The sequence below is a fragment of the Halictus rubicundus genome, chromosome 3, assembly GCF_050948215.1.
Source record: "Halictus rubicundus isolate RS-2024b chromosome 3, iyHalRubi1_principal, whole genome shotgun sequence".
In the NCBI taxonomy this organism is placed as follows: Eukaryota; Metazoa; Arthropoda; class Insecta; order Hymenoptera; family Halictidae; genus Halictus; species Halictus rubicundus.
The window spans coordinates 4,774,022-4,795,570 of NC_135151.1; the positions used below are offsets into that span (position 1 = coordinate 4,774,022).

Consider the following 21,549-nt stretch of genomic DNA (forward strand, 5'->3'; position numbering starts at 1 on the left):
GCAAAAAGTTCACATTAACATGTTCAACCAGCGAGATGGAGATTACGCTTCCAGCATGTCTGATAAAAAGTTCAGGGACTTTTTGAATGAAGATTTCTGCTATCAAAGAGCATTTGGTATTTAATGAAATATTTTACAGCATTTATTAGAGTTTAAACTGAGTTGTTTGCAATTTTGCGTTTAATATCGTATAATGCAATTAATAGCTAATGAACTTTAATGTGCCATGTACAATCCATGAAAAATCGTGAAATATAACACTCGCAATGGTAATATTAATATTAAAGTCAATATGATAATATAAAATATAATAAAAGAGTGTAAATGCTGCCAAAATAATCTTGGGACTGATACTTTCTGAGGGAAAAAATAACTGTTCCTGTTTTCTACAGATCTAGTACAGATTGCACTTTTAGAACACATTTGACCTTACTATTGTTAACATTTTGTATGAAAGATTTTGGACAAAATATTAAATATATCTTTTTGTTACATTGGATTGGTACAAAATTTAGTCAAGAACAAAATACAGTAACTAATAAATTAAATGCAATAGAATATTAATCGTTTCTCAAGCTGAGATATACATATGTAAAATCATATGCTTCTTGAAATCTATAGGACTGTCTTAATAAATACACAGATTTTTAAAAAATTGGTTTGGTTCAACAATGGTAAATGGGTCAACAATGCGATAATACAATACGGTAAAAGTGCCTTGCCGGGAGATTCCCGGGCTTGGACGGGAAAGAGTGAAAGTCTGCAAGCATCAAATACGAAAGAAACTATCTGTCACGAAGTAAATTGATTAGAAATGAACGAAAACACGAAATTTCCGTCGCATGTTATCTTTTCATCGGGGGTTTGTTACTGTTACACGGTTGCAGATATCGACGAGTGCGTGGAGGGTGACGAGGGCGAGCCGCATGGCTGCCAGCAGGAGTGCATAAACGAGCCCGGCGGTTATTATTGTGCGTGTCAGCCCGGATTCGAGCTCCAGGAGGACGGCGTATCCTGCAACGACGTTGACGAGTGTAAGAAAACGCCCCCGCCGTGCTCGCACGGCTGCAACAACACGGAAGGCTCATACCGGTGCAGCTGTCCCCAGGGATATAGTTTGAAAGGGGATAACATCGGCTGCGCTGAAACGCGAACATGCGAGACACTGATAACACCTTGCTCTCACGGGTGTCAGGAATCAAACACGGGACCGAGATGTATTTGTCCTTTGGGATATCAGCTGCGGGAGGACGGAGTCACCTGTTCGGATGTGGACGAGTGTGCTCTAGGCTTGTGTTCCCATTCCTGCGTCAATTTGCCCGGGAGCTTCGAGTGTACTTGCCCGACTGGTCTCGAGGTCCACGAACAGGACAAACTCAGTTGCAGGGACATCGACGAGTGTGCAACAAACGTTCACAACTGCGAACACCAGTGCCAGAACGTTCACGGCAGCTACACGTGCACCTGCCGACAAGGATTCGCGCTGAACAACGACGGAAAGACCTGCTCCGACGTGGACGAGTGCTTGACCGACGAGCACAAGTGCTCTCATGTTTGCTCAAACACGGCCGGCGGTTACAACTGTTCGTGTCTCGAAGGGTACGAGCACTCGGGCGACGGTTACACCTGCAAGGACACGAACGAGTGCGTCAACGGGCACAAGTGTTCGCACGAGTGCGTCAACACAGAGGGGGGCTACACGTGCGCGTGCCCTACAGGGTTCGTGCTAGGAAACGACTCGAAAGTTTGCCTGGACGTTAACGAGTGCCTAGAGGGAACTCATCAATGTTCGCACGAGTGCGTGAACCTCCCAGGATCCTACGAATGCGCGTGTCCCGTGGGGATGTCCTTATCACATGACAAAAAGCTATGTACTGCGGTCGACTACTGTAACTTCGCCAATTGTTCCCACATCTGCGAGAGGATACACGATACGTACAAATGCAATTGTCCCGACGGTTATGTTCTGCTAGACGACGGCAAGACCTGCGAAGACTTCGACGAGTGCGTCGAAGACGAGCATGATTGCTCTCACGAGTGTGTGAACGCTATAGGAAGCTACAAGTGTGCCTGTCCAGAGGGTTTGAAGTTGTTGCCAGACGGTTTGACTTGTCACGACGCCTTGTGCCCTGCAGGACTTCGTCAGGATGAAGATGGTCAGTGTCAGGACGTAGACGAGTGCTTATTAGGTGATCACGAATGTTCGCATATTTGCATCAACGAATTCGGTTCGTACCGTTGCTCCTGTCCTCCAGGTTGGACGCTGACCGACGATGGAATTGCGTGTACCGTTGACCTTTGTTCGAACGCAAACTGTTCTCACTTATGCGTAGTGAGAGATTCAAGATATCGCTGCGAGTGTCCTCTGGGGTACAGACTGGGTGACGACGGCGCAACTTGCCAGGACATCGACGAGTGCGTGGAAAGTACAAGCAACTGCCAGTTCGGATGCAAGAATAACGAAGGATCGTACTCCTGTGACTGTCAGCCAGGATACCAGCTCGCCGAGGACAATCAAACTTGCACGGACATCGACGAATGCGCAAAGGAGGCTCACGACTGTCTGCATGGCTGCGTGAACACCGAAGGCAGCTATGTCTGCTCTTGTCCCCCGGGACACGCGTTTTCGAAAGAGGAACGGACGTGCCAGGACATAGACGAGTGTCAGGATGCCGAACACGAACATGGTTGCTCTCACGAGTGTACGAACACTATCGGCGGGTATAATTGTAGTTGTCCGCCAGGGTGGAAGCTGGAGGACTCGAGGAACTGCAGATTGATTACCGAGCTGAATTGCTCGCATGCTTACGAGCAGGACGAGGACGAAATTCGCTGCGGGTGTCCTGAAGGATTCGTGCTGGCAGAAGACGAAGTAACGTGCGAGCCTGTGGACAAGTGCGCCGAAGGACTACACTCCTGTAGCCACGTTTGCGTGAACACGAATGGGTCCTACCATTGCGAATGCCTTTCTGGCTTTCGGTTGAAGGACGACGAAGAATCCTGCGAGGACGTTGACGAGTGTAGAAGAAACAACGGGCATTGTTCGGACATTTGCGTGAACACCGAGGGCAGCTTCCATTGCGATTGTTCAGATGGTTATAAGCTAGCGGACGACAAGAAGACTTGCCTCGATGTTAACGAATGCGAGCAGGATCATCATGGTTGTTCCCACGGTTGCGAGAACTTTGATGGAGGTTATCGGTGTTCCTGTCCAGAGACTCTAGTCCTTGGGCACGACAATAGAGGCTGCGTGGACAGAAGTTTCTGCGACGAGCAGCACAACTGCAGCCATGCTTGCGTGAACGTTCCCGGCGGTTACAAATGCGAGTGCCCTGGCGGAATGGAATTAATCTCCGACGGTCGGACGTGCGAGGAAATTGATTTTTGCGCGGGAAAGCACGATTGCTCCCACGAGTGTGTTAGCGGGCCGGAAGGCGTCAGGTGCGTCTGCCCGTCGGGATATGCCTTGTCCCCGGACAAGAAAACCTGCGAAGACAGGGACGAGTGCGAGGAGGCGATGAACGGGGTAAACAATGGGTGCTCCCATTCCTGTGTCAACACCGACGGCAGCTTCCACTGCGAATGTCCGCTGGGTTATCGACTGGCCGAGGATCGGAAGACCTGCGAAGACGTGAACGAGTGTATCGAGGACAACGGCGGCTGCTCTCATCTCTGCGCTAACATAGAGGGCGGCGTCGAATGCGCCTGTCCCGATAATTATAAATTATTGGAGGACGACGGGAAGACCTGCGTGGAGATCGACGACTGTCTGATCGACAACGGCGGATGCTCCCATTTGTGCCATTACGAGAACGGTACCGCGGGCTGCTTTTGCCCGCCGGGTATGCTGCTCGAAGAGGACAACGTCACTTGCGTCGAGGAGAACAAGTGTTACGTCGAGAACGGCGGCTGCTCCCATTTCTGTAACTACGACGCCGGCAAATTATCTTGCACCTGTCCGCAGAAAATGATCCTATCCGAAAACGGCACTACCTGTCTGGAGGGGAACAAGTGTCTCGTGGACAATGGGGGGTGCTCGCACGACTGTAATTACCAGGACGGCGAGACATTTTGTTCCTGTCCGACGGGCATGATTATGTCGAATGATAAGCTGGCTTGCATCTACGAGAACAAGTGTCTCGTAGACAATGGCGGCTGCTCGGACATTTGCGCCTTCAGCGGCGGCGATATCAGGTGCGAGTGTCCTTCAGGATTTCAGCTATCGGCACGAGATAACGCCACCTGCGCCGACATCGACGAATGCGCGACTGTAATGAACAACTGCACGCACCTGTGCGTGAACATTCCCGGCGGGTTCGAGTGTGCTTGCAACGACGGTTTCAAGGTTAACTCGCTGGAGCCGGCCTACTGCGACGACGTGAACGAATGCGAGGATGAGAACGGCGGATGCTCGCACACTTGTCAGAATCTCGTGGGATCGTTCCGTTGCACTTGTCCGTCAGGATACGACCTTACGAACAACAACAAGACCTGCAAACTGGTCGACGCTTGCAAACAAAACAATGGGAACTGTTCGCATCATTGCCACTACGAGGAGACCGCCAAGAGCAATCATTGCTCCTGTCCTTTGGGGTTCAGGCTAGGACAAGACCAGAAGACTTGCGAGGATGTGAACGAATGCGAGGAGTTCGAGAACGACGTGGACCTCGGCTGCTCGCACATCTGCAAGAACACGAACGGCTCGTATTACTGCGAGTGTCCACCGGGCTATATCCTTCTGCCGGACGACAAGAAGAGTTGCATCGACTTGGACGAGTGTCTGAGCACCCGGCACAACTGCAGCCACGATTGCCTGAACCTCCTGGGTAGCTATGTGTGCACTTGTTACGAGGGACACTATTTGCACTCGGACAAGTCCAGTTGCCTGGACATCGACGAGTGTCTCGAGAGGAACGGCGACTGCTCGCACCGCTGCACGAACACGATCGGTGGCCATTTCTGCTCCTGTCCTTCAGGGTACGAGCTGTCGGAGGACGAAAAGACCTGCGCCGACGTCGACGAGTGCGGAACCGGCGTCGCCGAGTGTGAACACGGGTGTTCGAACACGTTGGGATCGTTCACGTGTCTGTGTCCCGACGGCTACGTGCTGGGGGACGATTCCCGAAGCTGCGTCGACGTTGACGAGTGCAAGCTGGACATCGGGAACTGTTCGCATGGCTGCGTGAACATCGTCGGAGGCGTCAAGTGTGATTGCCCCGCGGGATTGCGTTTAGGCGAAGATAAAAAAACGTGCGAGGACGTGGACGAGTGCCTGGCAGAGAATGGAGGTTGCTCGGACATCTGCGTCAATTTCGAGGGCAGCTTCACCTGTCGTTGCGCCAACGGATTTCGCTTGGACAACGATGTTAAGACTTGCAGGGACGTCGACGAGTGCGAAATGGAAAACGGTGGATGCTCCGATGTTTGCGTTAACGTTGATGGCGGCTATCGTTGCGAATGCCCGACTGGGTATCGGTTGCAAGAGGATAAGAAGTCCTGCGTGGATGTTGACGAGTGCGAGGACAATAATGGAGGATGCTCCCATGTTTGTGTGAACGAGCAAGGTTCTTTTCGATGCGACTGTCCTGTTCCGTATCGATTGATAAACGAATCATGCCGTATCGTGGATCCTTGTGCGGACAATAATGGCGGTTGCGAGCAAGTTTGCAAAGTGGAGAACAATTTGACGGTGTGTAGCTGTAGAGAGGGTTTCCAGTACGATGACAGTGATCGCAACAAGTGCAAGGATGTTGACGAATGTAGTGGACAACATGGTTGTGAGCAGGAGTGCGTGAACACTGTGGGCTCATTCGAGTGCAGTTGCAGGGAGGGCTTCGTGATGCTGAATTCCGCATGCATGGGTGAGTTTGCAAAATATATTAGTTAGCTGGCGTGTAGATATGAGTATTGTAGAATGATTCTCCAAAATAACTTATTCAATTGTTGTCGGTTACGTGTTGAGTTCAAGGTAAGAAAGCACTCAGAGAAAAATATTGAGTTGTAGAGAAAAATATACGTTCGTACTACTAGGAGTGCAACAGTGCTGCTGGAAAACATAAATGCACTCCTTTTTTTGATGCTATATATTTTCTTATTGAATAAATCGATTCTATAGAGAATTTTTTCACCTCCCATTTCAAAATTATATTAATTTTTACAATGGTTCATTCAATAATTAGAACATACTTTGCTGTGTTCGTATTAGGAATCAGGAGCTTTTGTCGTGACGTTAATTTTTATTTTATAAATTGTAATAAATTAGAAAAAAACCGATTAATGTAATTATAGTGTTTTTGGAAAAACATGTAACGTATATTTAGCGGCGAAATGGCACAAACGTCACTTCAAAGTGAAAATAGGACAACAATGGCTAACGCTAGATTGCAAGAATAATAATACTACAGCGAAGTGCAGATACCGCACGACAATTTGAGGACAATCCAATTAACTTTAGTGAACCACAAGGATGCGATTCTATTATGCGATATTGCTAGATCTCGTCTTGCAGAACTAATCGCACGAAAGCTACGCGATTCAAGATAACCCTTAATCTCTATTCTTGTCTCTAGCAGATTTTTATTTTGTTAAGTGCTTGAATAATTATTGAAAAAGCAAGTTTAAAAATGGACGAACCTTGAAAACTTTCTTTGATCGATGAATCTCAATTTTCATTATAAACTAATAGATAATTTTGTATTTTATTGAAGAATACGTACACCAGATAACGAAAACTATTTCGGACAATAACTGAGAACCAAAAGATATTTTTATACAAAATAACTAGAGCTGATGACAATTTAATCAACACTCTGTGTTTGAAATACACTTAACATTTGAATATAAAGGACACGAAGTTGTATGTCATGCTCAAACAGTTGGGTCTTTAAGGGCCCAACGATACCAGCTAAGGGTCAATAAGATATTTTCTATAAAAAATAGAGGAAATAATAATAGAAGAACAAAGAAATTACTAAATAATAGTGAAATATCTTAAATATTAAGAATAAAAGATCGAGCATGTGCAATAAGTTGCATATATTTTCAGATATTAATGAATGCGCGAGTAATCCTTGCCAGGAGACTAAGTGCATCAACACTTATGGCAGCTATCGATGCGATTGCGAAGCCGGCTATCGATTGGACGGGGATAATTGTGTAGGTTCGTGAAAAATGATTTCCCTAAAATCAGATTCGTTTACCTTTCCAATTCGAGTGAATTTAAACTAATCATTAATCTAAAATGCCATTTTATTAAAGGGGATAGAAATTCATTTCGCTCAAACGAATGGATGAATTATTATAGATTTTATTAAAATATTTTACCTTAGTGTCTATTTTTTCATACTTGAGTTTATATTAAATATGTAAAATTCAACGATCGATAAACACGTGAAAAACTGATCCAGTAGAAAATAGATGCATCGTGATTCGGGATTTCGTGTCCATGCACTTGTGCGGTGGGATTTAAATTCAATGTCGGTGATTGCATAGGCAAGTATATTGAAGCGTATAACACATGTTCATATATTGACACGTTTATGAGCATCGTCGAGCTCAAGGCATACTTGCCCAACGTGACTTCAGGGAAATGTAGCGGATACCGGTTGCACCGTATAGTATTTCACGGTTAAATAAGAAATTTTTATCACCATTATTTGTAAGCACGTTGTCATTAGTGCGGACAATATGTCACACGTAGTGTAGAACACCATTTTCAACTTGAACTTTATTTTGAATTTTGACTTTTTACTTTTTGAGAGACATAAATTGTCTTGAAAAATGTGTAAAAAATAGAACAATACATTCTTCACATATGACTTATAATTCTAATTTATTGAAACACAAATTAAATTAATTTTTAGATACTGTGAAATATCGTCCTATACTTGTTCCATTTTAATGGAATTTCATTTACAATTTAATTTACTTGATTGTCCTTATCCATTTTCAATCATTCACAAGTAACATCGTCGTAAATATGAATGTTAGATCGGTTTATTAAATAACAATATTTTTCCAGAATTGAATTAAGGATTTTAAAAACGTAGTCGTTGAAGCATAACAATTAACAATTAACAATTTTAACGGGAAATGCAGGTATCAGATTTCAAAGATTTTATATGGTGACTAATTTCAGTACTTCGTTACTATGAAACTTTCTGTTAATATTTTTATAAAGTACAACATTTCACTATCCCGCTTTAATAAGAACACGTGAATTCCTTTTTCATTTTTCAAGACTGATAAATTGAATAAAGAACTGTTTCATAACGTTCCTTCCTTGAAGCTACATCAGTTGGTACTGGCTTTGTGGAATAGAATTCCGTTTACAAACCAAAACGATGAAAAAGCATAAACTGAAGAGACACAGATAGAAATGTAATCTCAGCTTAGCTATTCCAATTGTTTTGTGAGAAAGATTATATTTATTCTAATATTTAAAAATAACTAAACATTAGCGATATAATAATGTTTGATATTAGATCATTAAATATTAAATAAATTGGTACGTTAAAATTGGATAAAACACACGCAATATAAAAAATTGTAATAACTTTTAAAAGTAGAATAATCTTCTTATCTCCTATGTAATTAGATATAAACGAATGCGAGTGGGACAACGGTAGATGCGAGCATGATTGCGTCAATACAATGGGATCGTACATGTGTGCCTGTCGTAATGGCTTTATGTTGGATCAACGGTAAGGAAACTAATTAAAATTGACGCTAAACATGAAACTATCATTCCCAGAAAAATTCATTTAAACAGCCAAAGTCTTGATATCAATATTTTTAGTCTACCAATGATATTATATGCAAAAAACACTGCAAGATGCTAGAACGTTTTCGAGTACGAAAACACATATATTTTATCAATTTCAATGTAGCGAAGTAGAGCTTACCTGTAAACAACAATATGTATGCGAGAAGACTTTCTGGCCAACCTAATAAATGCTCATCTAAAGAAATTTAACTCTTTGTGGACGAGGATTTTCTAAAATATGAAGTATATTTTCCTCAGAGAAATAAATTATCTATAATAATCTTAAATATGAGACAAATGAGTATGTACTGATCGCTTCTTATTTCAATAATAACATTATATTTTAAATAATTAAATTATATGTTTCAGGAATTGGATTTGTTGCTCCAACGTCGTTAATCGTCGATATTTGTTCTCAAAGGGTTAAAAGATGAAAAGTTTCTTATATTTATATAAAAAAAGAAAATGAAAGTATATTTAATTCATTTTGTTTTTTATATTTTTATATGTATACGTATATATTTCTTATATTTTCAATTTTTTTTAATTTCTTATATGCGCCATGAAAACGGTAGACGAAGTATTTTATTCAGAACATTCTCCCCGGCGGGGTTGTAATTCGCCTTGATTAAAAATATTCATGTAACCGAGATTTCCACACATTTCGGGCACGTGAATATCGTCGCGCGGCTTCACGGCGCGGCGTTTTGCAGTTATTTTCTAATTAAACGGTCCTCAAATGATACCTTCGGTGACATTGATGCGGAAAGTTGCTTATACAAATTCGTGGCTTTTGTTCCGCAGCAACAGAAGCCAGTGCCAGGATATAAACGAGTGCTTGAACCGTAACGGGGACTGCAACGGTGAATGCGTTAACACTGCCGGAAGTTACTACTGTACGTGCAGCGGAGACTTGGTGTTGGCTTCCGACGAGAAAACTTGCGTTTCACCGGAATTGAGATGTCGGGCCATGGAACCACCTCTGCGCGCTGAAGTGCGTAACAATTTATTACACGAGATATACTTAAATGCACCGGCCTGTGTGCCGACCTCGTCAAACACACTCGCGCACGAATTTTAATCGCGACGCGGTTGCGAAGAATTTTAACAATGATATTTATATCGATTGCGTTCAATCGGGTTTCAAGTATGCCCTACGAAAATATTCAAATTTAGCTCTCGACCGGCGGACCATACTTACAACTTTATAATTGATGATGATAGGTCTCTGCTTTATTTCTCAATTTTTTTTTAAACATATTTTTCTCTTCTTGTACACATGTTCATATTTCTGTTGTCTCTAATGGTCTAGCCGTCGGACAAATTCCCTTTTATGTAGTAGAATTATTGAAAATCTATTAATGGACTTCCAGTAGATAAAGTGCTGATAGTGATCGATTATGGCGTCAGTCGCAGAGATGTAATTTTATTCGTGATTTTGTCAAGACCCTTTTCCTCGCCGGATAAAGGCATGAAAGTTTTTGGTCTCTGGGATGCATTGTATTTCTGAGACTCATCTTATTCCAGATCAGATGTCCCGGTCATTCTTCTGGGGCAATGGATTATCCTGTTGGAGCCAGATGTCATATACGATGCCGAAGGGGATTCAGGCTGGAAGGACCTCACACGAGATATTGCATGGCTGGCAACCGATGGAACGGCAAGGAGCCCGCTTGCATTCAGGAGTCGATCGCGATCGATTCTCGTTACCATTCCGGTAAGCTCGTTCTTTAATCTCTTTATCGCAGAAATCTGCTGGAATTTTATTCAACCATTCTTTAACGTTCCTGCAAAAATTTACTCGACATTGGAAGCGAAAATACTATTTTTATTTATACAAGACATTTGTCGATACGGAAATGATGTACGGTTCACTCTGGTTAACACATTTAATAGCAATTGCCAAAGTAACAATTTTAAAACGGATTTTACACGGCTTTATATTTTGCAATTTTTCGCGTTACCTGATTATTTCTTTTTATAAAGCAAATACACGAAACATCGTTTAACTCTCCTTTCAAATACATGTGATCCCTCATGAATAGACCCGCGGATTTTATGCATTTATGGCACAAACGAGTACATGCAATTTAAAGCAGTAAATAGATTTAAAAAATGTAAATACATGAATGTATTAGCCGCAGCTTATAAACATTATTAAAGGCTGAAAGAACTTTTCATTTGGCTTCTAATTTTCGCAATTGATGTGGAAAATTTGTATTTTGCATAAAGCGTTATTCACGATTGAAGGATCTTCCTAAGAGGCATTTAAATATTCAATAATCAATATTCGTGTTAATGATAGTCTTTTGCATTTATGTATGCACAGATTTAGTATGTGCGCTTTAATGTATGATAAAAAGAAATTAGTTCATCCTGGTATACCAGACTGTATAATACAGTGCTGCACAAAATTTGAAGTACGCTTCCGTATTGGCTCGTTTATTGTCGGAGCTAGAATTAATGTTTTTACCTTTGGCAGAAACAGTTTAGCAAAAAAACAGAAATTTTTAACTTTTTTTATGTAATCCTGTAGATTCCGGCGAGAAAATGCCCAAATACTAAGTTTCAATCAAAATTATGTAAAGATGTGCGATTTGTAGTGTTTTTACAGGTAAGGGCGCCGTCATGTTGGTATATAGCCCCCCAGCCACGACAAGCGTTTAATAATTGCAAGTTATATTTACAACTTCTTTTTATTCTTTTGTGCGGAAAAGATATTTCCTCTCAAAAATCGAGTGCTCTACGTTATCGGCATTACCGCGTGCTTGTGGTGCCATCTAGCGGCTCCGCTCGTTAAACGACGCTCGACGGTCACAATATGTATAGCAACATGGCAGCGCCCTTACCTGTCGAAAACGCTGGAAATCGCACATCTTTACACACGCATAACTTTTGAACTTGTGATCTCCTAAGATTGAAACGTGGATTTTCGGCATTTTCTCGCCTAAATATACAGGATTGCATAAAGAAAAGTTAAAAATTTCTGGTTTCCAGAGGTAAAGTTTGACCAAAATGTGTGTCCTTCCGCGATGCAAAGTGAATATTTCTCGCTGGAAAAGTAGGATTGTGGTTCATTAATGGCACCTAATAGTTTCCAATAATCAATCACTATATTAGTTGAAGAGTCGTCGTTTCAAATAAAATTTGCGACTTTCCACGGTGCATAGTGAATATTTCCCGCTAGAAAAGTCAGATTGTGGTTCAGAGAGAGCGTGCAACTTAATTTCAATTTCCCAGTCGAGCAGAAATTGTGCAGGAATTGAGCAGTCGGCGAGCAGGTGGTTTTTGCAGCTGATTGGTAAGAAAGATCGGCGCCGCGGGCAATTATTTACCGACGAAAATCCTCTGGCGTGTTTAATTAGTCACGCGGCCGCTCTAAACAGCTTTTAATAATAGGAAGTTCCGGCGTGAAGGCCGGTTGCTAACGACGCCGTACGTTAACGCCGTGCCTTAACGAGCTTGCAGGGATACGTTTTCGTTTTTTACATTTCATTTCTCGGTCTCCCTCCAACTGTCTTCAGCCGTTCGACCTTTTTACCGCCGACAACCTATTTTTCTTTCCCGCAATGCTCGTCCGTTCTTTCAACGAACAAGAAAAAGAATTTTTCAAACGCGAATTTTTCACTTTATCAAACGCACAGTTCAATTATGATCGGAAATGGCTGGAAGCGATGTTATTCAAAGGAGCAGAGTAGTATCAGAAAGTCTTACCTAAACAATCATCACTTTTCCGAAGGAAGATGACATTTGCTATGAAAACACACTCGTAAAAATTACCTAACATTTTAATCTGACCCGTTTAAAATATTTTTGATCTCAAAGATATTACAATCTTAACCCTTAGACCATAAACGTTTTTACGATACTCTCAAACTGTAAAGATGGGTCTTTCATGTCTGGTGCAGTTTCTAGTGAGTAATAGTTCTTAAAAATATGTAAAAAAAATTCATACAGTACCTACGTGCGTGTATACACGCAGTACACGCGTGTGTAAAATAATTGATCATCTGACTAAGAACAAGAAAAACGTTGACAATTGCAAGTGGTCCTAATTTCTTGGTCAGCGGTTGTAAATGTACAGAAATAATTGGAGAGGAAGAGGTTCTAGTAATTGAACTTGTAAAAAAATACAGAAAGGGGTTTAAATGATGCTTTACTCCGTCTCCAGCGACATCTGTGCTAATAGGAGTCGCCCGAAAACATTTAACATCGACAAACAGCTGTACAGTGTAGTAAACAATTACATCTGAAGTAAGAAGGTGGTGGTGTACAGGGTGCAAGGTGGTGCAGCCGTTGCGTAGAAGCGAAAGGGAACGCCGAAGTAATTGAGCCCTACAGCAATTTACCGAGTAGTCGATAATTTGATTACAAGCACCGAGACAGTTCCGTGGAACGTGATAATATCAGCGTGATATAAGGATACGTCTCGTCGGGGTTACGTTATGTCCCGTCCCGTATTAATTCGAGTACTATAATTCCCCCGGACGTTTCAGGGAAAACCGCATGTTTAATAATAGGCTTTGTTGCTCTAGACATGCCACGACCGTTCGTGAGGTGCCCTCGAGACATGGACGTCGAGCTGCCCGCCAGGCAAAACACCATACGCGTCTCATTTCCGCAGCCTAAATCCAACATGAACTGGTGGAGGTATTTATCGAAATATTATTTCCCATTTTTATGGCAAACGTGTATCAAATCATTCCTGAAGTCCGTTCCCGAAACAATGGTTTATTTATATTGCAATATTTTATTTTCATAAATTACTTAATTATTCAAAGTCTAATAAACTCCAGCAAATACAATTGAATGCGACTTATTTGGGATTATTCGCTTTTCCATAATGTTTGACTGTAGTGCGATTAGTCTATAACGCGGAAATGTTTCATTGGAGTATACACTGAATTGAGTAATACAGAGCTGAAGATACTGCGCAGGGAACACCTGGACCGAACCTTGTTAACAGGTTGACTGCCGCGGCGGTCAACAATGACCGGCGCATGACCTGATAACAGCGCGCCACGGGGGTCATTTATAGTCGGAAACTACGAAGTCAGTTACATCATTCAGACTGTATTCGCACTGGGTGACTAGTATGCCTTGGAACGGTTCTCGAAACAATTGTGTAGCCCTTGTGCAGAGCGAACAATGTAGCTTCAGTTTATAGAAGAATATAACTGAAAAAATAAGAAAACTCTTGTACAGTAAAGTCTTGATTTAAGCCAAACGGAGCTACACGATCTTAGTCAGTTCGCCCATCCCCTCCACTGGGGGGCATTCGTATCAAGTATATCGGTGCGAACCACTACTAATCCAATTACATACTTCTTTATTTTTCTTTCTGTTTTTATGGGGCTTTCGCCAACATATTTGTAGCAATTTTCTGATTAAAATGACACTAAACATGATGTAATTTGAACTATATTTAGTGGATTAATTGGCGGTATGTACAAACGCTGTCCTTTACTACGTTCGGCGCAGTCGACACTGTCACAAGAAAATAGTAGTCCTACGCGATCTATGTCACAGCACGGACCCAAATATTGGGCATAGACCAAGACTTTACTGTACTTCAAGACTATCTGTTTACAACCTAAAAAGGCTTAGTTGCATATATCCAATAGCTATTCTAAAATTATTTGTTTAAATCGCTTACTTTCACTGTCGTTACATGAGAAGCCACTCTTAAACACTTGAAACATTTTTTTTTTATTTTTGCTGATAGAAAACGAATCCAAAGAAGACAATTGTCGAACTCTAAAGTGTGATCGTATTTTTAAAATTTTTAAGATGATAGTTTTTCTTTATAGGAATGATTTATATCACAGTTTCATCATTTTCATCAAGACCTTGCATCCTTACACAATAATAAATTCTTATACACACGGCCTGGTTAAAACAGTGACGAATAAATTTTACAATTACACAATTTATATTTTACCTATAGGACATTGCCAATGTTTTAACTGTAAGTTTTGACAGAGACATAGACGTATTATTTAACAATCACTATTATATTTTGTATTATATACGCTGAAAGCACTCTCCATTGTTTCTATTCGAACTTCATCTTGGTATAGATAAAAACTTTTTCTATCTTCTTTATTCTAATGCTATCACTATCCATTTCTTTATTCGCTACCTTCACAATCGCAAACCAAGCAGACATTTCGATCCTCGCTCATCCAATAGCCTCCATCCTTTATCTCGTTTCCCAATTTGTACATTGTCACCTGCGTCTTTTTATCTTCCCGCCGTGGCCCTTTCAGACACCTCGTAACATCATTTTTATCTTCTTATCTCGTAAATATCATTATAAGATAGGAGGGACAAAAATGGAAACAGGCTAGTTTCAACAGAATTTGTTAAACACGGAGCTTGCAAACGTGCGGAGCTTGCAAACTATAAAATACTTTTTTACCCTTTTAGGATCTAATGATACACTGTACGCAAAAAATGGTTGCACTATCGACGAGAATAACAACAATGTTGATGCAACAGTGATAAAAAGATGAATACAAAATTTTTGTTTCTAGTTTTTGGATATATCTTTGTACCTATAAAATAAGAAACTTGGACAGCTAATTGATTTCTAGAAAAAAAAAAAAATGTTAAAATATTAGTCGATTTTCTTGCTCTGCACGAGAATCACCCCTTAACCATTGTACACGGTTCATATGCTAAAAGCTTGTGAGCTTTCTTACGTAACCATTTATGTCTCACAATTAGTTCACATAGTGGTGGTTCTACTATATCCTATTTTGTCCAACAACTGGCGGAATTTCTTCCACCGAGAATGCCCATTCCCCCGTGGAGACGGCGGCATTCTGAGGATAATGATTTCATCGCCTGCTCGCGCCGAAATTGATTAAGTCGGGGTGAAATGCTGTGCGACGCTAATGCGGCAAAATTAATTTCTTTTCGTGGTGCCCACTCCCGCAATATGTTCCCACAATGGAATGGTTTATCTTCCGTCGCAACCAGGACTGCCGGCAAGGTCTGCCGCTGTGCACAATGAGAATTCCAAACGAGCTTAGGGGGTTCCTACCGAGGGAGAGGGAGAGAGTGAGAGAGAGAGAGAGAGAGAGAGAGAGAGAGAGAGAGAGAGAGTGAGAGAGAGAGAGAGAGTATGCACGTCTTTGCTCCGGTATTTGTGCGCCTGAGTCTATTTATTCGGCCTGTGCGCCGTTCGTTCCTCTGTGCTTTCGTACAGTACGAACCCGAAACGGAAATCATCTGCGTCACGACGCGTTAGAGATGTCAATCACCGGGGGGACTCTAAAGATGGCAGCGCTTCGCATGTTAATGGTTTATCGATCTGCTCACAGCTTCTATCTCGAGATCTTCGACAACGTCGACTCGATCTTACCGTGACCGTTAACCCTTTGCACTTGAAATCCCTTTCAATTTTCTTCTCAATACCATCGCTTTGAGCGTTTTGTTTCAAACGTACTTCGAAAGACTCCTCCATTGGTACTGACTCTAAATCATTCTTTTTTACGAATTACTAGGTGTACAATTTAATTCGTAGCCATCGTAAGCAATCAGTTGTAATTGCATCTCAACCCCTTGCACTGTTTACAGTATTTATACGATTTAAGTCCACAAGAGGGGGCTATCCAGGGACATATATCGGGTAGAAGATACTATTCTTTGATAAAAGAATCTGTTGCCGAACAGAGAAAAGGACAGCGTAGCTCGAGTGGCCTTGATCGCTGAGAAATGTAAACATACATGATACTCGATATATGTCCACAACGCGTTTTTTGTCAGCATCCTGGGTCTTGTCACCGTAGGAACACTATTCTTTGATACTCTGCCGAACAGAGAAAAGAACAGCGAAGCTCGAGAACTTCTTTATTTTTCATTATTTTTTATGGGACTTTCACCAACATATTCGTGACATTTTCCTGATTAAAATGAAACCAAACACGATACAATTCTGAACGTATTTACCCTAATTTTCCGTTAACATTTCCAACTTTTCCTCCAAATTTGCAACTTCTTGATGCTTTACAAAATTTTTGATCTCGTTCTTTGCAGATACGTAGACGCATCTCCAGCATGGGGAAAACAATTGCAGGCGGATTTACCAGCTGGCACAACGGTTGTCACCTTCACAGCTTGGTCGCCTGTGTCGAACTATACTAGCACGTGTCGGATTGTGATACGGATACGAGGTGAGTGACTAGGATAATTGATACAATCTGCGATCACAATCCTGCCCGTAATAAATACAGGTCTTTGATCCTTTTTATACTAGAAGATTGGTTTTATTATGTAGCAAGCTAGAAACTGAAGATGCTTTTTTTCTGGAAAATGCTGACTCCTTGAAAATTGGTGCACGATTTTTTGTTTAGTTTTATTGAGCTTTGAATGAGAGGTGTGCCGCCAACTTGATAGTAGTATAAGCTCCACCATGAGGAAATTATGGCAGTTTCATTTTGGAGAAAATTTTTTTAAAGTTTTTGGAAACGTTGCAGAATTTGCAGATTTTTTTTTAGGAGAAATGGGTCTTCAGTTTCCCACATGTTAAGTCATTTAAAAATATCTTGGAGGAAAATGAACACTGTTTTGCCAAAATAGAGACCTCAAGCTTTAAAATGAGTTTAATATGGTTATATCTTCTGTACATTTCTACCCACTGGATCTTACATATTCAGTGATTACATGCAGGCTTGGCATTCATTCTTCACGCGTTGCATCCATACCTGTGCATATTTAAGCTTATGAATTTTTCACCTCCTTCGTGTCCGTGGTTTGAAGTGAAAACAATATACCTAACAAAAGTCCAGCGTCATCACTTTCGAAATATTACAGTTTAAAATTTGGGAAAGCTACTTTCTGGTATTAACGTTGATGCTATTTTATTCATATTTGTTTAACATGTATTTTCAATTTTTCCTGCAACAAAGATTTCTACACTCATATCTCTTTAATATGCATTTTCAATTTTTCCTGCAACAAAGATTTCTATATTCAGATTTCTTTAATATGTACTTTTAACTCTTTAGTATAAAAAAGATTTTTATATTCATATTTTTTCAATTTCCTTTTGCTATTATTATTGTATTATTCTATGCATTACACGAATTCCGGTTGCCTAATCTTCATTTCAATCGTTTTAATTGCAATGTAGTATCACTTATTTGTTTCTATGTGCGCGGAATTATGTGTTCTTAGTGCAGTTACAATTGGAAATCTGATGACTGGCAAATAGAACTACGGGTCTAGCGTAGAATTGGTGTAATAGGAAATTTTGAAATTGCCGTTTACCAGTGTAATGCAATAGTAAGATACCACGTGTACCGCAATTTAAACTCCATTTCACGTATGAGCAATCGGCAAATAACATTGTCGTTTCGATTCGAATCTGCGGATTCTTTGCGTCACGTAAAACTCGCATTAAATGAATCGATTCCAATTCTGCGCTATTACTGTTATACCTGTAATATTAAATGGTAATATCCACACGCATTTCTGTGTAATATCACACTTTCCATTCCGGACTTCCATGCGCAGAGTATGTTATTTTTCGATTGTAGTCATATGCATCGTCGTGTTCGTATCTACCCGAGTTGAGCAAAATGTAATTTGATTGCGTAAGGATTAATGACGGCAATTGAAACGTAACTGTTAATTCGTTTAAGGATTGTCCTACTTTTTACAATTGCTGCTTGCAACTTACTGAAATTAATTAAACAATAATCTATGGTTACCAATAAATGGACGAAATTATAGAGATACAATTTGCAGTCGAATTGGCTAGTACATTTTAATCGTAATTATTAATGTATAATCGGATTACATGGAAGATTACATCGAAGATTAAATCGCGCTAATTCCGAATGTACAGTTAAGTATCGTAAATATATATCCGTATCTTTATTATTACAATAGTTTAGCTTTTCCGTAATAAATTGGATAATTCACATGAAAATAAATTTGAATAATAACACCGGTAGTTTGTTATAACAACTACATGATCAGTTGTATATGCTGTTTCATCAGAGTCTCATAAGTAATCTGACTGTTTGGAAAATTGATTTATGTTCATTGTGATGTACAGAAACAAAAATATTAATAATTTATTACGTTTTTACCAGCACAATTAAAACGAATAAACACTTAGTGTGCTTGCAACGAAATAAATACATGATTTTTTATTATACTCTTATTCATTCCGTGCAGAGCTTCAACAATTGTAATTTTTAGTTCTTGTACAATTGTGTAGTAACGGTTATTCGATTGAAAATCCTCTAAAATTCTTTGCAAGATTCAGGCATGCATGCAGGCTATTCTAACAGTGGAACATTGTTTATTAAGAGCTAGTGTACCATATGTATTGATATATGAGTTGAAACGTTGTGTTGATCTTCTAAATTATTTATACCATTTTCGTTATTATATGCGGTGCTTAAAATACGCCTGTCAATTTTACTTTGCGATGCACTCAATAGACATCCCTTTTTCGATATCAAATCAATGATTTAGTGGAATTGGAAGCATCGTGATGTATTTTTCGGTTATTTCGAGGAGACAGCTTCGTCAGTCAACCTGAACTCTCTCTTTTTTTTTATTGTGATTACATTTTTAGTAACAGATTCTACATTTGCACTTTTGGAACGTCCAATTTTGTACTCGCAATGTAATCGTAGTCTGTGTACCTTCAACATGACATGTACATCAATCTTCGTTTTTTCTCCGTGAGAAAATTATTTCCCGTGCGGAGTTTTTCTTGTTAATCTTTCTAAACGACGTAATTGTCGTTCAACCCTCATCCAATCCTCAGAAATAGTCGCATGTAAGATAAGCATAATAATTCTCTCGTTTTTGCTCTATCTTTATTTTTCATTACTCTTTTATGGGACTTTCGCCAACTTATTTGTGGCATTTTTCTAATTAAACTGTTTGATTGTAGCGGGCCTTCGGCCGCGCGGTCCGTGAGGCAACAAAAAAACAAATAGTATCATAGCTCTACACGATCTATGTCGAAGCACAGACCCGAGGTCCGTACTTCGATTCCATTTTGATTTTGCCGAGAGCATCGATTAGTAACAGGAAAATTTTTTAACGTCGAATACCCGCGCGAGTTTAAATCAACTTGAACAATTTACACCGATCGCCGAAGACAATGAAAGTCCGCACAGTGATTTGCAACCAGACAAATTACTGAATCGTGTCACAACATCAATGACAACTTGGAAAATGACGAGGCAACGCGGGCCGTCGATAATTCTGATCGATAAATCAGAAATCTCGTTAACAAAGGCGTCGGGGATTTTATTCGTCAACGACTTTCGGTATTCGGGCGACAAATGTGCTACGATGGAAATTCACGAGCGACGCACGTCGCGCAATTGAATCAGTGTTAAAAAAATCGAGGCTCCCTAAGACAATTGGTGGGACGAATCAATACTATCGACTATCGGTTGGTGAAGTCTCGAAGAGAGAGAGGCGCTAAAAGAGGCCAACAGGAAAATAAAATGTACAGGGTAGGGAATGGGGGATCGATGAAATAATGTTCCTATGGCGCGCGGAACTTTTTTCTATCGTTAGTTCGATAGCCTTCCTCGCAGAATCGGAGGGCCGGGGGTGAAGGGGTGTAAAATAGAGTTAGGAGGTAAAGTGCCGTGTATTTATGTGACACCGCCATGCCAGCGAAAACCGTGGCGGTTCTCCCGAGAACACTTTCCAACACAATGTTGAGATTGTACATGCTAGTGGGAGCCGATAGTACTGACACAATGATACGCGAATTCGATGCGCCGGAGTTTTTATTTCTCATTTCGACTGTCGGTCTAATATTTTCTCGAAACAAATGCTTCTTTCGAACCCACGGAGAATTTATGTCGCGATATCGATTGCTATACTTACCACTATAATGCATAATTCTCGAAACACCGAAACTTATGTTGCATGTAACAAAATCAGGTTGCAATTACGAAATTTTTGCTCTGTGTTTGAAGGTGTATCAGAACAAGTTTGTTTTATTTACTTTAAAGGTATAGTCTTGTGATCGTTACATTAATGGTTGGTAAACTGGTTACCTAATTTCAATTTGTTCCATAAATTTTCTGTATATTCTGGTTGCCGAATATATAAATTCTACTGCCTTGGATAATCATTAACTGAATCTACGTTTAAAGCACGAAAACATGTGCTGAAACTATGAAATTTAACGGCTACAATATTATCGGATATTGTAAAAAATTTTAGGTATTGATAGGAAATATGATTTTTACAATTAAAATGTAACCACAATAAAAGTAATTTTATTTTGCACAACATAATGCAAATATATTAACTAGGTATTTCTTTTTACAATATTTTTGAAGGGTTATTTATTGTTATTCGTGGCTCTGACATTGACCCTTGAGGATTGTTCAAAAGCACTCGTTATTCTTTCTTTAAAAAAGCTTACTAAAGAGTTCGTCAATCTTTACACCTTTTAGAATTAATTCTATTGAATTAATTCTATTGAACCTGAGGCCACGTAGACGAACTTTTTAATAATAGTAATTAATGAACATTCATAAGCAGGCCTTTGATACAAAAGGGAAGTAATTAACAATACTGAAGACACGGTACAAGCGTATGAAAGAAAGGAAGTAAAAGGAGTACTTATAAGCGGGCATAGTAGAACAAAAAATATATGAATGAATGTAAATGAAAAGTGGAGCAGAAAGATAAAATAAAGCTGTGTTAAAAATGTAATAAAGAGAGAATGATATGAATAATTAAAAATGAAAAAAGAATGGTCACTATAAAAATAAACACAATGG

The 21,549-nt window shown here is 40.2% G+C and overlaps 1 protein-coding gene across 1 annotated transcript in view; it reads left to right on the plus strand.

Annotated features, from left to right (window-relative positions):
• LOC143352209 (uncharacterized) overlaps nucleotides 1–21,549 on the plus strand; it is a 129,568-nt gene that overhangs the window by 56,326 nt on the left and 51,693 nt on the right. The window contains exons 9-15 of the mRNA XM_076784536.1: nucleotides 888–5,861; nucleotides 7,046–7,159; nucleotides 8,597–8,702; nucleotides 9,569–9,758; nucleotides 10,292–10,481; nucleotides 13,300–13,414; nucleotides 16,808–16,944. Of these exons, the coding sequence (XP_076640651.1) occupies nucleotides 888–5,861; nucleotides 7,046–7,159; nucleotides 8,597–8,702; nucleotides 9,569–9,758; nucleotides 10,292–10,481; nucleotides 13,300–13,414; nucleotides 16,808–16,944 (5,826 nt within the window). The remainder of the gene's footprint in view (nucleotides 1–887; nucleotides 5,862–7,045; nucleotides 7,160–8,596; nucleotides 8,703–9,568; nucleotides 9,759–10,291; nucleotides 10,482–13,299; nucleotides 13,415–16,807; nucleotides 16,945–21,549) is intronic.